Source organism: Phaenicophaeus curvirostris, chromosome 2 (genome assembly GCF_032191515.1).
Source record: "Phaenicophaeus curvirostris isolate KB17595 chromosome 2, BPBGC_Pcur_1.0, whole genome shotgun sequence".
In the NCBI taxonomy this organism is placed as follows: domain Eukaryota; kingdom Metazoa; phylum Chordata; class Aves; order Cuculiformes; family Cuculidae; genus Phaenicophaeus; species Phaenicophaeus curvirostris.
In genome coordinates, this window is record NC_091393.1 from 71,918,666 (window position 1) to 71,941,462 (window position 22,797).

General features: G+C 39.1%; 1 protein-coding gene across 1 annotated transcript in view; it reads right to left on the bottom strand.

The window, feature by feature from the left end:
• RASGRP3 (RAS guanyl releasing protein 3) overlaps positions 1 to 22,797 on the bottom strand; it is a 62,916-nt gene that overhangs the window by 19,333 nt on the left and 20,786 nt on the right. Inside the window, exons 2-9 of the mRNA XM_069852449.1 lie at positions 11,479 to 11,669; positions 9,858 to 9,960; positions 9,154 to 9,216; positions 7,862 to 7,993; positions 6,408 to 6,555; positions 3,601 to 3,774; positions 3,086 to 3,202; positions 2,508 to 2,783 (exon numbers count right to left, since the gene is read on the bottom strand). Of these exons, the coding sequence (XP_069708550.1) occupies positions 2,508 to 2,783; positions 3,086 to 3,202; positions 3,601 to 3,774; positions 6,408 to 6,555; positions 7,862 to 7,993; positions 9,154 to 9,216; positions 9,858 to 9,960; positions 11,479 to 11,548 (1,083 nt within the window). The 5' untranslated portion in view covers positions 11,549 to 11,669. The remainder of the gene's footprint in view (positions 1 to 2,507; positions 2,784 to 3,085; positions 3,203 to 3,600; positions 3,775 to 6,407; positions 6,556 to 7,861; positions 7,994 to 9,153; positions 9,217 to 9,857; positions 9,961 to 11,478; positions 11,670 to 22,797) is intronic.

Below are 22,797 nucleotides of genomic sequence, written 5' to 3' on the forward strand. Positions count from 1 at the left end.
TTGAAAGGGAGTTATAAATAAGGTAAAGTAAGTAATAAGTAAATAAGGTAAAGATGAGAGAATTTTTTACAGTTTACATTAGAGATGGAAGACCTAGCAATAGGTTATTTATTCAGGCTCTGAAAACTGAAGATGACTTTGGCAGCAAGGGAGGCTGAACCTGCTAAAAGACCATTTGCACATAGCAAGGTTGACTATTTTTAGTCTGTTTTTGTCAGCTTTGGGCTGCAATCCTATTGTTCTTCTCCATTTCTCTGACCCCAGCCCATAATTTAAAACTTACTAACAAAAAGATTGACAAAAACATTTCACCTACTATTCATTATTACTATTTAAGAGAGCATTGCAATATCAAAAAACCCAAACCAGTACTGCAATGTATTCATACACACAAATGAGGACAAAACCTACATACTGGAAGAAAAATGAAAAATATTCATAATAATATGACAGATGGCAAAATTCAGGTCCAGGAACCTTATGTAGATATTTGTTTTTAGTTTTTCCAGGAGACACTGTCTTAAATCAAAACTTCCACACTGTCAAGCCTACTTAATTCACAATTACAATTCCAGTGGCTACTATGAAGACAGAATTACCCTCAAAAATTTTTAGGATACCTATAGATATCTGTCTTTGGGTGCCTATGGCTGTCTACATCATTACTGAAAGGTACCACCATGGAATCGTGCTAACAGGTAAAAAGCAGCACAAGTTAATTTGAAACTATGATCAGGTCCAGAATCAACATGACAGCATGCAGCTTCATTTATTTACAATCAGATTTACAATCATCTGTAACCAAAATCAACACTGTTATGTTAGGAATTAATACGTCAGAGCACAGTTAGCGAAAAGTACTTGTCACGTGCTCAGTTACTTCTAGTAAATGAAATATACTGAATTAAATGTTATGTAAATAAAAATAAAATCTGTATAATTTAGCTAAAAAACATCAAAACAAGGAAAATACTTTAAAAACTGAAAAACAGGTAAAATATGTAAGCTCAGGTTGATACAGTGATGGTGAAGAATCTGCAAGGTCTTAGAAAAAGATTTCTACTCCTTTAAGAAAGCAGGCTATCACCCAAAAGAGAGAAAAACAGCAAGTGAAAATGTCAGTAGTGGTTCAGGTTCCATGTCTCACTTCACATTGCCGAATTTCTGCCCTTTTGGGATCAGTCTTTTATTGCTCAGTTCTCTAAAACCTGAGGTTCCACTTCCCCCTACTCACAGCCAAGCCTCAAGTGAGAAACAATGCACTTTCAGAAATGAGCAGGGAGGGAAAGAATGACATGGGATAAGAAAGTGACTCTCAATCCCTACTAAACCAAAATAAAGTAATAAATATTTGCCTTTACAGTCAATTTTTTTAATTAGGTAGGTGTTGCAGTGGGCAACACATGATCCCTTCTCCTCCCTGTCTCACTAACTATGATTAGGACTTGTTCTGAAATTGCTCCATACGAAGTGCAATAGGAGAAGATTTTCCTATTCCCCTAAACTTTCCCACTCCTCGTTACAAAGAAGCAACGAATATATCCGCACCATCTTCATTGCTTCAAACTCAAGCTCATATTTGTCAGCCTCTGTAGTGCAAACTGTTCACTTGATCCATCCCAGCATAAATCCACCACTAACTCCAATTTCTAGATGTTTTTAATTCCAAGCCACTGTTTTTGCCAGTGACCTGAACAAACTGTGGTGCCGGGTCAAACACTGCTGCAGTTTAGATCAGTACTAAAGTGACTAAATTTCAATAGAAATAGTATTTGGCCTGATGGTTCAGGCTCCACGCTTCAGTGTGTTTTGAAATAAAGTGTAGTGTTTATTAAAATGACAGTCACTGTCTACATACCTAAAAAGGAGACTGAAGATTAATTCCTTTTAGCATTGTCAGCTGCAGCTTTTTTTTCTTTCTTTCTTTTTTTTTTAAATGTTTTATTCAGTCTTTGTGAAATCTCACTTTCCTTTGATTTGAAATTGGACATTCAAATCCTTCTCTGTAATTTGTGTGAAGTTTCAAACCTCCCCAAATGTAGCCACTGCCAAGGGGAAGGAGGAGAAGAAAGAGCAGGGGCTGCGGGGGCTCTTTAATGCTTTTTGCTTTAATGCTTTTTATTTACTGGATAGGAGAGCAAGAACAGAGTGATGGCCAAGGTGGAATTTGACTTGTGTGTCCATGTCAACACAGCACCTACCTTTGCACAGGAGTCATAAGCCTCTATTCTAAAAAGTCAAAACTTAGTTCTTGTTTCTCCTAACACAAATACAGCCCTATATCTGTCATTCTTAAAATAATTACTTGATAACAATCCTGTTTCTGCTTCCAGCCATCACATACTACAGTAATGAAACTCTCTTCATGAGATCTTGTTTCTGTTTTGTATTCTCTTCCTTTTCTTTTACAAAACTGGGATAACAATATGCACTTATCTCTGTAGACGTTCCTACTGACATACAACATCTAAACAGTAGAAGTGAATTGAAACTTGCTCAATACTTACGGTTAGCAGGTTAATTAAATCCATATTAGGCTCTAAATGATGAGAGGCAGTTTGTAGGGAAACCAGTTCACTCAAGGTGATGGAAAGCTGCTGCATTTTCACTATATTTACTTTGTTCTCATCTATCCAGTCAGGAAAAATTACATGGACAGCGATCAAGTCTTTCAAATGAACTCCTAAAATAGGAATTTTGAAGCCAACACAGTCAGCAAAAGCCTTGCGGTAGTTGCAGTAGTTTCCATTGGAAGAGACCAGCTCTGTCATTTCATTCCAGTCCTACAAATAGCCAGAGAAACAAGCCTCTGTGAAAGCATTCATAGCATTTCCTGAATTTGTTTTAAATGAGCACAACTCATGTCAGGGTGCTGACTGTTAATTTCCTCTCTGGCACAGGCAATTGAGCAGAGGATCTCCATGGGCTGCTCCTTCTCCACCAAGAGGAATGCAACCAAAGTACAGTTTAGGATGCCCTGCCATCATCCAAGTATTGTCAGTGAGACATCCGCACTGTAGAACCCATCACACTTCAAAGATGTGATGTTCTGCTCAATATGTCTATATTCTGGAGTCCACCATACCTTAGTGACTTCTGAAGACAGATGAGAATGAGTTTCTTTCAGGCGAGAAATAGAGCTGTGGCTTAGACCTCCTACAACTGCCATCAGTGTGTTGAAGTTCTGGAGGTGAAGGAGCTTCTGCAGGAGAGATTGGTCATGCATAGTTAAAAATTAAGGAAGGACATGCAGTAGCTACCCAGCGTCACACATGACAAGCAAAATTAGACAACTTATCACTGCTAAAGCAGAAATCACTAAACCAGAGGACATAACATAATGGTTCAGCATTTCTGTTTTTAATTAGCCTATCTCCACAAGAAACACGCAATAGTGATAGTTGTCTACCAGAATACGACAAAGAAAATTATTTTATAGTTACATCTGCCAGTTAAAAAATGCAAGTGTACCACGCCTGATCAAATAACATGCAGTGATGTTGAGCAACCTGTTCACTGAGGAAATTACTTGTTTACTCTGTTTAATAATCTCAATTATTGCTTTATACCGAAGGAAAACCACTCATATGTAAGACTTACCTGTGCAACATTGATAAACTTCGTGATTACTTCTGCCCTTTGCTGGGGTGTTGGTTTGCTGAGAACCATGAGCTGGACCCATTTGGAAATACCATTAAATAAAGCAATAGATCTCTCCAAAGTAGGATTGTTCTCCAAGCAGCCATGGATCACATAGCTTTGGTAGTCTGTGAACTAACAGAAAAAAGGCATTTTCAGTGTGTCCTTGGACAACTTAAGAATCAAATTGAAGCTTTGATCATTTGTTTCTCTTAAAGCTCCTGTTGTTTAGAAAGTAACCAATACTCAGGGCCAGCAGACACTGCTGCACATCAGTTCTTTCTTATAACTTTGTTGTTGTCAGTTGGTTTTTTTATTACTTAAACGTCAACTTAAAACTTTAGTGCTTATGTGTTGGGTAATAGAGGAGCATGCATGGTGAACGTGATTATTGTTTCCATGGAAACATATTTCCCATGATTTACTCAACACTTATAATGTTTTGTTCTACGTAGTTTTACTTGACATCCTCACTGCATGACACTCTATAGGAATTATCTAGATCTACAAGCAGGAAGCATATAAATAAGAGCTTTCATCCCATTCCAGTATCCTGACCAATTCCATTGCTGATGTAAACAGGCCCCAATGAAATCAATAGGAGCTCTGTCACTCTTCACAGGAGCTTGAGCTACACCCCAAGAAGATATGCTAACTATTTTCTTTATCCTATGTAAAAAAAAAAAAATTCTATAGCACAAGAAACTACTACTAAATCTTAGTTTTTTTGATGTTATTATTTATTCCCTATATGTTCACACACATAGTTCTACATGGGAGAGCTAATACTCCCAAGAATTTGATTTCCCTAAATTTTTGGGAAACATTTTTCAGTTGTCTCTTTAAGATGCATTATCACAAACTTGTGACATAACTTTAGCTTGTGCTAGTATTAGCAGCTAACATGGCTTTCTTGGTCTTAGATGATCAAAAATTGCCTGCTAGAAGACCATGTAATGACATACACTCTTACAAAACCGAGGCTCATCTCAGAGCTGCAGAGAAACAGTATCTCAGTGTTCAGACACTTTAAAAAGTTTGTTACAGTTAGCACTGCCTTTCCTTCTTCCCCACTTTTTAAAAATAAGTAAAACCCAAGATAGGATTCAGACTAATCATCTTTTACAGTTATGTAGCTTTGAGATAATACTTCAGTGCATCTTGCAAAAGTAAGCAGCACTCCTACATTTCTAAACGGTCCACAGCAGATCGCCTGGTCTCATTGAGGTCTCCAAATAGATTCTAGTTGTTTCTCTGTAGCAGTTCTCAGATATTATTTAAATTAGATTAGCAACACTGAGCTCATTTATCCACCTCTCTGTTTTGAGATATGGCTTACACTTCATTTCCTGGAAATGTACCATTCTTACAACTTATTAGTTACCAGTCTCATATAAACAACAAACACATCTTTCAAACCTCTTCATTGTATTACAGGATAGTATATGACGAATTAACTCTAAGTGGCTGCAGATAAAAACCTGAAATAGCAAAATTTGAGCCTAAGAAGTAACGTACAAATTAGACACAGTGAGGAAAAAAGGAAAATTAATTACAGGTCTGAGTTTTCTTTCTGGAATTCCCAAAGGAATTAAATTATATTTTAAGTCTACTTAGTTAGTTTCTTGTCTCTCTCTTCTTCATCCAGGTTAGCATTGCACAGACCACAGTAGGGTGTTTTCCCATGATTTGAAGTCCAAAGTAATAAACCTTTGAACGTTATTAAATGACATCAAAAGCAATTTTATTTAGACTAGTCTCAGCTCCTCATTGATCTCTTTTTTCCTTCCTCTCATGAAACAAACAAACAAAAAAAATCGTATATTTTTCTTAGTTTTGGAGTTTGATTTCTTTCATGCCTCTAAATACTTTAAAAATGCCTCATTTTTTTCTGAGGAACTTGCCATATTGAGAACATACTGCTTCCATTTGCTACCAGATACAGTGGCATCATGTGACCTTCTCATATGGTTATTTGCCAGCAGAAATCAGCCTTTCCTTTGCCATTTGGGTTACTCATTTGTTTTGCTTTAGCTCCTATTTTCATTTTCATCGATTTTTGCCTCTTATTCATGTACAATCCCGTGTGAAAAGAAGCAACTGTGTTTGAATTTTCCTCAGTGTCAATATGGGAGAAGGAGGAAAGTGAAGTTGTGTTGTCTCTGTTCTTGCAGGTTTTCAATATCCAATGGGCTAAGTCACCAAGGAACATGATCTGTCTTAGGGCTGATCCTTGCTTTGGGCAGAGGGTTTGCCTAGAGGCCTCCTGAAATCCCTTCCATCCTGAATTATCTTCTGATCCTAAGTTGGTAAATGCAAGGAAGAAGTGGTTGGGAGTGAGCAGAGACGACAGAAGTACTACATACATTTCAATTTCTACAGAAATTACTAATTGCAAAGACTCTCATGTTTCCTGAAAAATAATTAACTATTTTTCTCAGAGGAAAAAAGAACACATGAAGATTTTGAACACACGAAGATAAACTAATAATATTAGTTTAATCAGTTAATGCAACACATGGCTGCAGTAGCTTTTAGCAGTAATTTTTACCTAGAATTTCTCCACAAAACTTCTGTCACTAAAAGCATCAGTCATGAAAAAGACCAAGGAAATGCTGGCGTAGCCATGGCTAAGTACATCATAAGAAGGAATATAAAGATTTGCTTCACTGAAATGACAAGGGGAAAAACCCACAAATGTTAAATCACATGAATGACCTTTAAAGACAGGCTCCTAATTGCAAATGACAAAATTGTAAGCTTCTTACAGAAATTCTCCTAAAAGATTTATACTCCAGAAAAGTGAGATGTTCGGCTAGCTCAATGGGCTCCAGATGGTCAAAGAGCAGGCAGGCTTTTCCTTTCTTGGAAATCCTCTTTCTCTGTGTAACTCGTCTCATCCAGTCATAGGAAGGACTACAACAGAAAATAGGTACAAATCTCATTTCTGTTTGGGCACATGTGAGCGTAGCCCATGGTTTGCACACATAGCATAAAATTGCCAAGAGACAGGTAATGAGTTTTCTCATTTGTGACATCTGGCACATCATAATAAACACTCAGAGTAAAACCCGTTCAGGTGCATAACAGAAGATAAGGGTTTTAGAGGTGCTACTGCAAATAATAAACAATAGCAGGTTTCTATCAGACCAAAACAACAATGCACTTTTCTCTATGATACAGGAATCCATAATTAAAAAATGCTTTGGAAACCCAAGAAGAACAGGTCATATCCAATTCTAATACAAAATTAAAAAAAATACTTGAATAACATTAAGGATTAATCTTTACTCCATAGAGCTACGGGTCCATGAAATAATTGAACAATATAAACTGTCAGTCAAACAGCTAACAAAACAGTAAGAAGTGGGCAGACAAAAAGACAAATAATTTATTTGCAAGCAATGGAATAATTCCTACCCATATACAGTAAAGGCACTTCAGAAAGCAGAGAGAGGTTGCTGACAATACTTTAAAATGAAGACTTAACCATCAATGTTAACACAATTTCACTGGTCCTGTTCTTGCAGACTGTTTTTCAGCCTGCATTGTGATCAATAGTACTGTCCTTCCCGGTCACTATAACATTTTTAAATAAGGAAAAATCACTATGCATATTGTATACTTAAAGAAAATCTAAAATATCAGGTGCGATACAAGAGCTTGCCTGGTGATGTTTAAAAGGTAATTTTCATTTCATCATGTCAAAGAAACAGTAGCATAATAATTTCGATGCAATTACATTTTGATGCAAAACTACAAAGGTGAATGCTAAAGGTTATTCAGTTAAATCATAGAAAAGTAGTATACAGAAAGCCATTAGGAAAAAAATAACAGGTTACTGATGAGAGAACAGAAAAGCTTCCCTGAGAAAATGCAAGATTTACACAACATGCCAGTCACTGCACTGCCTGTCATTCTGTATGAAAAATTACAGGAAATAAGTAATATTAATCACTTAACTGGCACTAGCTTTGTCAGGAAAAATATTTATTTTCAATTTATACTCAAATCTTACACACAGATAAGAATCTTTACTGTGACACTACAACTAGAATTTCAAATTTTTAACAACTTCAAATTTAGAAGACAATACAGTCTTTTTGTAACTGCTTTTTTGCTCTCTCAAGATCATTATGGCTCTTGATGTTTTTATATTTTGCACAGAAACAGAATTCTGGTGTTACAGAGAGAAAGATGTTGAAGCTCATGACATCCTTACATGCTGGAGATATCAATGAGATGGATGTGATCCTCATATCCAAGCTGGCTGGCTACTTCTTGAAACTCTTCAGTCAGACGAATCAGCCCAAGATCCAAGTTAAACTCCGCAGGGAATTCCAAAATCCAGTATCTGAAATCCACAGACAGCAGCTAAGAGTTGCCCAGGGGGTTAGGCATAACATTCAGTGGTTGCATATACATACAAACATTTTATTTAATAGGACTTACAACTGTTTCAGACCCACTGGTCTTTGGGCAGAGAGGGTGGACTACCTCAACCTGTTACTTCCATTATTATTGGTGACACTGATGTGGCAAAAGCCACTTTATAAATAATTTCCTTTGTTTAACCCCCCACAGCACAACACAGCAGCATTCTATTAAAATGCAAAATTGAAATGATGCCTCAGTTGACACACGTGAAAGGCATGCACAGTGTCCTGACTCACACTGCCAGGACACTCAAAATGAAACTTGGATTTAGCCCTGGTCATAGGGAGTCAATTTCTCTGCCTAGAAAAGATTTTTCAATTCAAATGTGAATTGATTGACAGTTCTACCACAATAACCATGTAAATGAGATGTCTCCTCTGCTGTTTAAGGGGGTATGGAAAAGGCTTTATCAGTTCTGCTTTCAACAACTCCCCTCACCTTTTTCATAGAGGAAGTCCAGAGGAAGGAGGAAAAAACATTTGTTTGAGGCAAGTGTTTTATATTATATAAACTTAAAAATTCATGCTTGCTTTTTGGCAGAGAAATGTTCCTACATGAGCACAGCCTAACACGTGAAAGCTTTCCCATAGAAACGGGGTCAGAGACAGTCATGCAAGAATCAGTACGTGCCTGACTTGTATGGCATCGCTAACACACTCTTGTAATCATGAGTTACGTAGGGATTGTGTGAATAGAAGTTAACAGTCCAGAGACTATTTTCCTCCGACACACTAGATTACATCTCGAAGCAAAATGTGTCTCTATTCTGCATGGCACTGAACTAATCTCCCTCTAGGAGACGTCACACTCAAACACCAGGTAATTCATAGCACAAGTTTTCAGTCACCTCAATGCTGTTAAGTGTCTTAAAGGCTGTATGGCTCAACTTAAACAATTGTTTTCAAAGCACAGAAATTCACTCTTCACTACGGAGTGGAGATCAAATAGAAAAAAAAAGAAAAAAAAAGAAAGAAATGCTTTCTATTTCCATGGTTTAGTTTTAATGTTTACAAAAAGAAATTACTTCAATAGTATTCAGAGAAGCATAGTATGTTAGAGAACCAGAAGCTTGCTTACCTCATGAAAAAACAGATTTTTAATCTGAACTCATTGCAGTTCTCCCCACTGGCATCTCTATACGTATGCTAGTTAAAGAATGCTTTGTGTGCCTTGATTCAGTAATGTTGTTTTTATCCACAGAAGACTCTGACACTAGATCAGCTGAATAAAAAAACAGTATCAAACTTCTCTTCCAGAAATAAGCACAGTATACTCTGATACTTCATTCACTCTCACAGCATCTTAGGGGACAAAGACCATTTCCTGGCTGCCACTTTGTTTTTTGCACTAGTAAAAATGCCTCTATTTTACTATTGTGAATATTCTGCTAAGTGATTTCTTACCAGCCCTGGCTAAACCAAATATGATAATAGTTAGGATTCTTTAAGAGGTATAAATGACATGTAGGTGCTTAGCGACCACTGAAAGTTTATAGTATTCAAAGGCGAGCCCACCACGATACATTTGAAAGTTTACCTTGGCCACCTATTTCCACTTACCCAAAGTTAGTGCAAAGTGTGCCTCAGTATGCTTGTACGTATGGAAAAAGTCCATAAGCAGAATCATAAAGAAGCTCACAATCCTCCACCTTTTAGGTTGAAAAAATTCACTTCTAACCCTTGTTTATCAGTAATTAATTGACACATTTTTACATGCAGTCAACAGAAACAGGCTGCTTCTCATGTTGTAATATAGATTTGCAAGACTTTGTGAAAGGATATGTGGAAAGAAGCTTGCCAGCCAGCTCAGTGGAAGGCAGATACCACCGGTGCATTAAAAGAAAGGTTCTTGGCAAATGGCTGGAGCACCGATTTCCTTTGTCATCTGCAAAAGAGAAACAATGAGTTAACCACATTACTCTTGAACAGAGAGGAGCTTTTATTCTTCAAGCAGAATCAGATAGAAAGAATCAAAAGTGGAAATTTTAGCTCATTGCCTACCAAACAGGTAGGAAAGAAAGCCAAAGCACAAACTCACTCCTTTAAAGATAACTATTGCTAGATTGTAGTGCTAAGTATTTAAAAGGAAAAAAACCCAAACCAGTGATAAGTAGCCATGGCCAAAAAAATGGGGCATGGACAGCACTGTGCTAACTGTTACACAAAGGAACTGCCAGTTATTCAAAGAACAAATCCAAAATTAGTTTATAAAAAAAGGTGAGATGATTTATGTACAACCACTTTTTTATTTACAACCACTTTATAGTTTTGTTTCAATAATTATATTATTAAAAAAGGGATTTGCCTTAAGGAATTCAGTGTCGAAGCAGCACGTCATATCTGTGTACAGGGTTCTATCTCCAGCTGCCTTACAGACCCTCGAGTCTCTGCAATATAGCTGCTGAAACTACAGAAAGAGTTATTCCCTGTCAGGCTGACTGAACATGAGTCTTCCTCAACATCTGCAATCTTAGAGTGTTCTCTGTCTGTCACTATTTTAAAAAAGAGTAGATGATAATGAGTGTATGAAATGGGAACCACATGTCAGCTGTACTTGTGAAGAGAATGTGTATACAAGGGAGAGAGACAAGACTTCCAACAAACAAGTACATGGGCTCTGCTAATTCTTTCATTAGGTTTTAGAAGAACAGGTTTGATGGTGGTCTACAGAAATGCACATGTGAGTATTCACTACAGTCAGTAGCAAGATCTGTCCATCCCTCAACTATTTAATCTCTCTCACCTTTAGATATTTTAGATATTATTTCCACGAGGGAAAAAATTTAGTACTTCATTCTAATCAAAAACTGTCCTGCATTTCAACAGAATCTAAATGTAGCTTTGTCTATTAAGGCCTCATTTCAAAGGATTCAAGCCCATCCATGAACTCATCTGGCTGCAATGTGACATATGTCATGATTAATAGTGTTATGGACCAAGGTCTATTTCATCACTTCTTTCTCTCCAAACTGGTGCATCACATTTTAATAAAAGTAAAAAGATTATATGAACCTTAAGTCATATTCTTGCCAATTATTGCATGATGATTTGGAAAAGCTTCCAAAAAAATGACTGGTCAGAAATGCAGCTGTGTAACCACTCATGACAAAGATCAATGCCAGAAATAACTACATGAATAATTCAACTAAACACTTCTTTTGGTGAAGGCCAGCATTTTAAAAAACACTATACCCATGATTGTGCATTACAAGAAAATTTAATACAGTGTGCATGTGATTAAAATGCTGGTCCATGTGATTCTGGGTCAAAATAAAACATGGAAAATTTTACAGACCAGAAATGTTGTTTGCCAAGGAAAAGACTGGCTAAATCAGAGAACAGCAGGGATTATATTATAAGATGAATTTCAGAAACAGCAAAGTAAAATATTGAAAAAGCGTACCAAACATTTCAATACAAGCATTTAAAAGCTCATCTAATGTTGCAGCCTTCCCAAGTGTGTTTGACCCCATTGTCCTTTAATTGTTGTCAAAATGTAAGAGACATTTTCACCAAGGAGAAGGATGCTTCTTCAGCTGCACAGCTTTTTCACTTTATTGTTGGTTGCATTCTTAGCTGGACTTCAAGGCAAATCTGAAGAAAATAAAAGAAATCATAATTATATAACTGTATGGAAGACTTATCAGGATGCAATGTTTAGCGTTCGACTCATCTTTTCCATAAACCAGTTTTCCCCACATGATACAGGGCATGTGAAAGACTGATGTAAACCTTCCCTACATTCTAGCTTGTGTTTTTAAGTGTTGTCCAATTGTTTGCCCACTAGCACAAAATCCATAGCTAGGGTCATAAAACAGAAACCAGATGGTAAGTGAGGGGATGCATGTACAATGACACACATTTTGTTTAGGTCATTTTATTTACACTTGATAAGTAAATTTTTTTTTAATAACACTTCTTTTATGATTTTAAACATAACCGTAAGGTTACTGGTTCATGGTAATGCTAATGGTCTTAATTGGCACAGACCACATAAAATGTTTAATGACACTTACAGCAAACATTAAAGTAAGAGGCAATTTTTCAAAGAATCTTAAGATTAGTCCCTGCAGCTTTTAAAAATAAATCTCCCCACAGTAGCTGAAGACTCACAGAAAGCTGAACAGAAACTTTGAAATTGGACCATACATCTGCTATGCATTTAATTATCAAACATCCATTTACCTGGAAGATGCACAAAATACTCTGTTACAAGCTTTCAGAGATAATTTTACAGATTATACCTAAAGAAGAGAAGAAACCAGTATTTTATTGGCTACCTGTGACTAAGCCCTGCTACTGCCTAGCCATAATGTTTGAAATGTGACAAACAATAACAAAATACACCCAGCAACTTTTCTAGAAAAAAAAGCCAAGACTAGAGCTAAAATAGTTCTTGAAGTGAAACAATGCAGGCATTTGCGAAAGCTTTTTTCAGAAGTTGTTGCACATAATGCAGCTTTTTAATGTTGGTCATGTAAAGCACAGATGAACTATATACCTTCTTTAATTCACCCACAAATACCAAGTTTTTGAGACCTACTGTATCACAGACCTTGTATTTCAAACTCGGTCCTGCTAAGACTGCCACCCTTCACCCTTTTTACTAACCCACTCTGACCCCCTTTCAAACGCCACCGTTACAATGAGCACAAAGTGCTCTGAGCTAGGTCCCTGTGAGCTTGCACCCCTACAGATGCCACTGTGTTCAGCCAGCCAAGGGGTATCAGGCAGTGGCATCTTTGCTGTCCCTGCTGGTGCTACCTCTGCCAGCCAGCTCACACCCATGGCACTGGCAGGTCCTTCTTCAGCAAAAGGCAGGACCAATGTATCCTGACACAACTCCCACTTTCCGAAAAAAGGAGAAAATACTGCTCATTCAGGCTAGGTCTGCGCTACTGAACTGACCATGGCCAGACCAGTTCCCAAGTGCCGAGGCCAACTAGAAGAGGTTGGCCTGTACCTACATCAGTGAAGTCTCTCAACATCCTGAACAGAATTGACGCATGCAAGCTGCTTGTTGCTGGTCTATGGTAACTCCCACCTGCACCTCAAATCCACTTAGGGGACCACTGACTGGTCAGGGACACTCTAGCAGCACAGCACATTGCATCCTAACACCTGGAAAAGTGTCCTGCATTGCATATTTCTTGACAGACCCAGCTTCAAAGTCCTGCAGGGTTCAAGCTGCTCTAAGCATGCAGCAGTTTTGCTTGGAAGACCTTCAGCCAAAGACAGTATTATTTATTATTTTTAGATGAGTTCCTACAGGCACATTCCTCCTGGTTCCATCCAACAATGGATTTAGACATGACACGCTTCTCCCTGAAGCTGAGAGAAGGACTCTGCTCACTGAGCAGGGAGTTCTACAAGTCAGTGCACACATGATGCTGCAGCAGCCCAGGTCAGCCAACAGGAAATAGAAGCACAGAGATGCAAGCATTCAATCCTGCCTTACCAGCACTTTCCCCTTAGCGTGAAGAAAGCGCTTTCCTCTGCTTGAATTTGGTGGTGCAGAGCTCAATCTTGAAGGGACACATCTGTTTTTCCAGGAATGACAATCAGGGGAAAACTAGTTCTTTCACACAACAGTAAGCAGTCAGAACACTCATCTAAGAATCTAAGAAAAAAAGGGAAGGTGGGTACACAGTGGTCCTTGGCTTTGAACTCATGCTCGTCGTTGTAGCAGAAAGCATCCTAACAGTTAGCTCTGGGGCTAGGCTGGGCAGCCCCAACCCTTCCTGACAGAGCTGTGCTGGCACACAAAACTACACAAAGTTGTCTGAAGTGGACGAGAAGAAGACTACAGGGAGATACCAACCTGCTGGTCAGATCACACATGAGCCAGGGTTACCCTAGGTTCAGTCTTTCTTCTCAAGACTGTTTATGTATTTAAAGTGGGGTGGGGGTGGAGATGGGAGGAGTTGGGGGAAGTAAATAGAGCATTTGCTTGGTTAACTTGCTTTGAGAGTTAGCCAGCAGCTGAGCAGTGTTTTTCAAGATCAAAACTTTGTACTCTACCACCTAACTTTTGCTAGAAATTCCACTTCAGGCACGTTTGTCCTTTCTGACCGTCCCAAAATCCTTCCCTAAGTGCCAAAATTACTGGTTTGATTTTTCAGAGCCAGCTATCTAGCTCTTCCAACTTCATCTGGCTTAGGTTTTTTACAAGAGGAGAAAAATAAAATAATTTTTACATTGGCTATTTCAAAATATTCTTTAGTCTGCTCTTAAAAAATAGAATTGTGAAAAGCTATTGCATTTTCTGCCTATGCCTTGAAAATTACTGAGTGTGAAATGTAGGAGGCGAAGAGAGTCAATCTGTTTTTTCAGTTTTGTTAGTATTGCCATCCTCCATAATCTATGGCATAGGAGAAAATAATCTCTGTCTTCTGTTTGCAACAGTGTAAAGCCAGCCGTATAGCAATTAACAAGTAATGCTCTGTGTAAAATCGCAGGATTGGGTTTTAATTATATGACAAATACTAATCTAATAGATGCCTAGATCCTGATACTACAGTACCATCCCCTCAAATGGCCTCTCTGACCCTTATAGGGTTTTATTCTTATAATAAAGGAAGAATAAGACATTTCCACTGGAGGAAGAACTGGCTGACTGAGGCTAAGCCACATACCCACAAATGAGCCAAAATCAGATATCAGATCTCTTGACTGCAGACTCCAACAACCACAACCATTACATCATTACTTGTGTAATTAAGTACTGCTGTTCTACTGGAACAATAAACGCCTTGTCTGTATCATGCCACAATGGTATCCAAACACACCACCACCTCTACAGATGGATGAGTAAAACACAACAACAAATTTCATCTACATAAATTAAATAAATTAGATACCAATAGTCAGTGGTTCAATGCAAGAAAAGTACAAAACCAAACAGGAAAATAAAAAATCATAGCATATTTTTTATACATGTAAAGAATTAAAGCCTTTTGAAATAACTGGTTACTATTAAAAGATTGATTGTCAAGGGTGTAGTTGGACTTCCAAATATAGACAACCTAAAGGATCTCTGCCCTCAGGTGCTTCCCAATGTAAGACTGAAACTTTTCATTGCCATTCAGCTGTTTCAAGAGCATTCAGGAAATCTGGATGAGAAAGAGAGCTCACTCAATGTGATTACACAGTTAGTGAATGATAGCATACTATAATAAAACTAAAAAATATTGGTTTTGCCTTTTATGGGAATTATAAATCCTACTGGGCTTACTGCTGTTAACAGAGGCTGTTAGGGATACAGGAGGCACATAACCCTCCACGGCTACCCATTCTCTTTTCTGGAGAGAGTCCAGAGAAGAGCAACAAAGCTGGTGAAAGGGCTGGAGAAGAGGCCTTATGAGGAGCGGCTGAGAGAGCTGGGGTTGTTTAGCCTGGAGAAGAGGAGGCTGAGGGGAGACCTGATTGCTCTCTACAACTACCTGAAAGGACGTTGTAGAGAGGAGGGTGCTGGCCTCTTCTCCCAAGTGATTGGGGACAGGACAAGAGGGAATGGCCTCAAGCTCCGCCAGGGGAGGTTTAGGCTAGACGTTAGGAAAAAATTCTTTACAGAAAGGGTCATTGGGCACTGGAACAGGCTGCCCAGGGAGGTGGTTGAGTCACCTTCCCTGGAGGTGTTTAAGGCACGGGTGGATGAGGTGCTGAGGGATATGGTTTAGTGTTTGATGGGAACGGTTGGACTCGATGATCCGGTGGGTCTCTTCCAACCTGGTTATTCTGTGATTCTGTGATTCTTAATCAGGTCCATTGAAATGACAGTCCCCGCTGCAGGTCTTGCTAGTAACTCACCACATGCTGGGAGGGGATTTCAGAGTGATTGTCAGGATGTGTGAGGGCTACAGCAGTAGGAATATGATCGATACAGACCTTAGCACTCACTCAAACCTACAGCTTTGTCTAAAGGACCCCCTTCATTTATGTAGTAAATGCAACCACAATATTCCTATGAACCAAGTCATAGTATTAGGAATATCATTCTTTATTTCATGAAATATGACAATTATGGGATGGACATTTCCTAATGAGGGGGAAAGCAGAAACACCTGCAGTGATGTGCCCAGAGTTTACAAGTCTGTGATGGACTTAAATACAAAACACAGAGTCTCTTATAAGTCTTGCTGTCACCCTGGCTGCCACATGCACACAGACAGTCACTTCAGGCGGATGGCTTTCCTTTACACTTTGTGCAGTCTAATTGCATTTTGTGTTCAACATTTTGAAAGTCTTGACATGGTGTTATTGTGGACTGATTTAACAGGTGTATTTAAAACAAGCGTGTGAGCTCTTGAGACACTTAGGTTCAGGAGTGATACATTAGTTTTAAAAAGAAACAGGTTACCCTGCCAGCAAACTTGTGGTCTTGTGCAAAAGCACCAAATAGCGTGAACAGAGTGGGCAGCATGCAGTCAGGTTTTAAATGTTTGCTACTGTCTTTAGAAAAACCAAAAGACATCACTTTTACTGCTGGAGGCTAATAAGGGGAGGTCCACACCTACAAGCTATGGCCATTTAATATTAAAATGTCAAGCCAGCACAAATCCCTATGTGGGCACTTTCTCATGGGTTTCAAGCTACTTATATTGGTTACAGGTGCAAGCTAAGCCAATAAGTTAGGTTTAAATAGGCTTATATTTGACATACAGAGTAATACTTACTTAGCTTAATGAAATTTAAACAGATTTTTAGACAAGCCAGAGTAAATGTACACGTAGCATTTTCCCCATTAATTAAAGGTGGACTGTTTTCCTTCTACTTATGGACAATAAATAGAGCCACACACGATCAGTTCAACTTTGACACAGAGGCACCTCTGTGGAGCTCAGTTAATCCATAAAATTTCCAGAGGCTTGCATACAGGAGACTCATATTCTTTACAAGATTGGGACATTCTTAGGAATTTAGGTAAGTCAGACCTCCCCTCGTCTCCCCCTCCTCCAAGCCTACACAACACATCACTGAATGCTTGCCTTAAACAGTTTCCATCTGGCTGCTCGAAAAGGTGTTAAATGCAAGCTGCTGAGCAGGGACATTGAAGCAGTAGCAGCGTGCAGAAAAAAAAGCTGAGAAGAAATCGAGAGTCTCCCGAGAAGGTTGAAGGGTAATTTCCCTTGATACACCTTTTTCCTTTATCCTGTCTTCCTCATGTCCAGGGCAAGTTCTTCAGGACAGTTCATCTGCTACCCTGTAGATGTAGGAGAGGCTCTAGCAATGAGGCCCTTTCTTGTGACTGGTTTCCGCACATATTAGTGTAATTACCATAATAAGAATCCCAGCTGGGACACATGAGGGCTACACCTTTGCCTACACAGGTGCAATTGAGACATCTGTTTGGGCTCAAGTCAAGACAGGTCTTAGTTTGTCTAACGCATGTTTCCTGAAGTTTTCCCTCTCCGAGCAGTTAAATATTTCTTGTAAGTGGTCAATACCAGTTTATTTATTACAGAACACACAAATCCATTTCTAGAAAACTCTAAGCAAGTGACATACATGGCTGGGTTTCTCCAGCATCCTACATGTGCCAAAGCTGTACTAGGAAGGAAAAGGCAATAATGCTGACTGTCAGACAGCCTAATGCCACCACTTCTGTCCCAGTTCATGACCTCAACCATCACATGCAGCTGGCTGCAGGATGGCACATCTGGCCCGCTGATGATGGTTGTCATGTGGAGCTGGGACACAGAACAAGAAGAGATTGTGGCACGACTCCATGAATGCAAGATACAAACCTTGCTGGGGACGGGAAAGGAATAAAAATGAAACATGAGAGTCTCGGGCATATCCAGAGTGACTCACCAGTACTCATTCACCTTTGCTACACATCTTCAGACAGTAGTTACGCAATAAACCAGAAGTAACTGTCTGCACCCTATTATTTCGATTCACTCTTTTTTTGGATCAAAGGGGAACTTCAGAAGACAATAAACAAAGTGAAATATCTGTGTCTGAAAAGGAGAGAGGATAAGGGATGGTTAAGTGCACGCTGCTGGTGGATGGCTAAAGCCAAATCTCATGTAAACAACAGACACTCTACAGGGGATGTTAGTGGCTCCACAGCTCTACAGACTCCATGGGATAAAGCTTTACCTATTCCATTTAATTTGTTTACCCCAAATCTCTGTAAAACTTATTTTGTTGCTAATTAACATAAATATTTTATTACTGATTTGCGTATTGGGAAACAAAAGGTACAGGCATTAAAACACCTTTCCTTCCTGTTTCCAAGGCTCAACTTCACTCCAGATACCTCTCCTTCCCCCTTGTTGCTGCAGCAGATTGCACCCAGCCTCTTCGCTGAGGCCACAAGCAGTGCAGGAGGTCAGGGTCAGTACACAACTGTTTATCTCTCCTGCTCCTTCCTTCTCACTCTCATCCTGTGCTACAGCATGGGTTCTCTGTGGATCATGGCCCCTTCAGAGCTTTACGTTGGGCTTATCCACAGGACACAGCCCCTTCAGGGAAATACGTGCTCCACCACAGAGCACCTCCTCGTTCTCTGACCTTGTTATTCCCTCTGTCATTCCCACAGCCCTTCCCTCCTCCTCTTCATTCTCTTGTTCTCTCTGTGTTCTCTCCCCCTTGACATTTTCCACTTTTTCTTAAATATGTTTCCACAGAGGTGTCACCAGCTTGGCTGACGGGCTCAAGTTTGGCCTGCAATGTGTCCCTTGCAAAGGCAGCTGGAAGCTTCTGTCGGACACAGGGCAGCTGAATGCCTCCTCCCACAGAGGCGATGCCTGCAGCCCCTCTGCTGAACATTAGGAATTTTTTCACAGAAAGGGTCATTGGGCACTGGAACAGGCTGCCCAGGGAGGTGGTTGAGTCACCTTCCCTGGTTTAGTGTTTGATAGGAATGGCTGGACTTGATGATCCAGTGGGTCTCTTCCAACCTGGTGATTCTATGATTCTATGAAAACTTTGCCATTTATGTCCAATATAGCCTGTAAGAGATGAGTATTTGCTGCCATAGAACAAAAGTATGCAAGCTACAAGTTGTCAAAATGTATATCATTATGCTTAATTTTGAGAGAAGATTCCACTGAGCTAAATATTTACTTTTGGGTTATCACAGGTCATCACAGGTTACCCGATTAACATTGAAGGGTATTATAAAAGATTTTGAGGCCAAGACATCTACTCTTCTATAGGAATACAGGTTAAATGGTTAGGACCACAGGTAAGAAAGCAAGTGGATATACAGATCCGCTCATATGCACTATCAAACTACTAGCTCAGAGCCAAATAATGTTAATAAATTAGCACATGGGGTACAATATTTGCTGATCTAACATCAAGGAGAAGCTACAGAAAGCATGAAGAATGCTAATGGACAGTTACATGACCAAATAGTTCAGTAATAAGAAAGTTGCTTGATTAAGACTTGAGGTGCTTAGGCAGCATTGTGTTCAGCATTCATTTTCTGTCAAATATTACCAAGAAGATATATGAGACAACAGTGGTTTCCTCACTTATAAACTTCCTAAAATAATGGATAACTTGATAACTGGATTTGAAAAAATAACAAAGGTTTTATTCTCAAATGCAATTCTACTGTTTTATGGAACTAGTTATCTACTGTACTTCAGCTTTGTCCCATCAACTTCTATATTTGTTTCCTCAATTTACCATGATGGCATTTGCCTCTAATGATGGCAGTAAAATCTGAACATACGCCCTTGAGTTTTTCCATGTACTATAACGATGACATGTTACTTCTACTTCCCATGGATCAAGGTAGTACAACTGCCCAGAATACATCAAGCTAAAAGGAAGACTAAATTGTTCATCTTCAAAAAGAGGAAAACTTTCAGCCACACTTCTCAATAGATTTGCTACAAAAATTATTTTGCTAGTCCCAGTAAAGCAATAATAAAATCATAAATATCAGACATTTGATTAATATGAATGACGCCAGGGGACACGGCTCTTCCGAGAACCTTGGCTCTTCTAAGAACCTTTGCCCTTCAGACACATAAGAGATCTCCAGCAGTGAGGTACAACCCACTGGGAAGGGATAGCTAACAGCAGTAAGAGTTCACATACTCTAACTCAAATCTTTTTTCAGAAACCAGATCAATACACTGTCAATACCTCTTACAAGTTCTACTCTTGCCTGTAAGCCTTCCAAGAAACTCTTGGCAATAACCTCTGCTATTCACAGACTTGTGTACATCTCTCTTCAGTCTTTCTGCTTTGTTAACTCAGTAACACAGGTCAAGTCAGGGAAAAAAACACCTTATCATCACGTATTCTTGACCAATTACAGTTACATGCCTTTAATCAGACTGGGCCACACAAGAATAGGCTTTTAAAAAGTTATTTTAAAAAACATGGAGAAATAACCAACCCTTCAGTTCTCAAAGGCCAAAAATAATTTTATTATCATGTATCTGTTAAAAAATATTTTATTTTTTTATTATTGTTTACCTTTCCCAGCTATAAACCAAGTTGAAAAATCACACTTATTTATTAATTAGATTACTAAGAAATCCTAGGCCCTATATACATAGACTTTCTGACATGTTCATCTTGGAGATCTATTTTTTCACCCACAAAGCTTATTTTGTCTTATTTTTAACTAAGCCAGAATTCTTCTATAATAGCACAGTCCCTGGGTAGTGTCTTTTTGAAAGCTGTTAAATCTTTTGAGAGTTATAACAGTTTTATGAGTCAGCACAGTTTTAAACCACTTGCCAATCAATTTTAAGGCAAAGAGGAAACATAAGAACCTCTAACTTGTCAGTAACTTTGGTATCAGAGTTCTTGTCTGATAAACCCACGGTTTCTGAATTGATTTTCTCTTGGAAGCAGCCTGTTTCACTCCACATTAAGTCTGTAATTTCCAGTTATTTCCCACTGCAGACTAACTGCTTCTGGCACAATAATTTCTAGGCCCACGCCGGCAGACAGCCACATTGCAAACATGAGTACCACACATTATAACGATGGCACAGAAATTACAGACGTGAATGGAGCTTCTCAAGCACATCAAGCTCTACAGCTTGTACTGGTCACCCAAACAGTAGAATCATAGAATCACCAGGTTGGAAAAGACCCCTTGGATCATCAAGTCCAACCATTCCTATCTGAAGCAGAGATTATAGAAAAGTGTCCCAAAAAAGCATGAGGTTAAAACACATCTTCTCTTTCCTTTTCCATCTCTGCACCTGTGTTGTATAAAGAGAAGATAAAATGATTATCTGCAGTCACGGATACCGGTGAAGAGAGTCTTTAACACTTCCTACCTACCCACTATCATTGCAAGCATTGATGACCATATCTGATTTCCCACTCTTTCTGGTTTCCAGCGTTCCCCTAGCTGAAAAACAACTGTAGTTACTTTACATCTTATAAAGCAAGAGTACTATTTCATGAAGAGAGGAGTTTAAGTGTGCGTTTAGTTTTTCCTCTTCCTGGCTATTATCCTACACACTACCTTATACCTCTCCCCATGAATTCACAACCTACACCTATCCTGGTGTGAGGAGTGACCTCCATGTGCAGGGAAAGCAGTTTCAATGCTGATATTTTCTCCTGTGACTACAATCAAAACATGAGTTGGCTTCAGAAATGTCTTGACCACACATTTACAGCCTGGGAAGTACTTATCAGTGCAGTAAACTAAAGGCAGCAGCTGGCAAAACAATAAAGGCAGGAAGAGGTTTTCAGAGAGCTAAGTAATTGGAAGCTAGATGTCTGAGATGGAGCAAGACAGAGTTAAAAGGACAGAGGGGAAGGACAGAACTTTGGTTCCTTTTGCTCATTTGGCTGCTATGGCGCATTTCTGATGGCATCATCCTTTTTTCCCCTTTGATGAATGTAGAAAGCAGTTCACATCTAACTGTTATTTCCCCACTGATGTGCTAATAGGTCCCAGACAAGGAGAGAGACTAGACCAGTTGCTAGTGATCAGTAGCCCTTCTCACTCCCTTGTGGCACCTTCCCATTTATTCGATAGCAGCCACTCTTTAAAGAGGGGATGCAAAGTAAAATGCTACAGTACAAACACAGATGCACATGGCAGTAGAGAGACCCACTGTGTGATCTCATGCAAATTGCTATCTGCTGCACGCTGACATGAATCAGGGATGCCTGCCTGTGCAGTGCTGCAGTTTTCCATCTGCAGAAGTCACCAATGACTCACAACTCACAGGCAGGCAGGTGTGAAAAAAAAGCTGGTAGAGCAGAAGCACAGCTTGGAGGTCAGGAGAGATCCAGCATCTTTTTTTTGCAAAGTTCTATCAGCAGATGCTGGACATAAAAACACAAAAGAAATTCCTTACATCTAGCTATTCTCTATAAGTTTCCCTTGGGAAGATGGCTGAAACACTGGCAGGCTTCAGATTTCTTGATGCAAATACAGTATTTTAAACATAGACACACAATGTTTCTTAAACCAGTTCAGAGAGTTTTAAAATAGTAAGTCTCGAACAGAGAAGAGACAGGGAGACACTATTTGCTCTTTCTAGCATGTCTTACTAGATTCTGTACTGTATATTTTCAGGGGTAACCAAGCAACTGTCAGTCAGCTGACTAAACCTTGTTTCCTTACTAAGTAGTCTACTAAGAAACACACTGGTTAGTATGACCACATCAAGACACGCAACAAATGTCTAAAAATGTTTATAATACAAGAAGTCATCTACAGAGTACAGGATATGAGAATAGTGTCACCACAGTTGATTCCTATATCCAAGACTTTGGA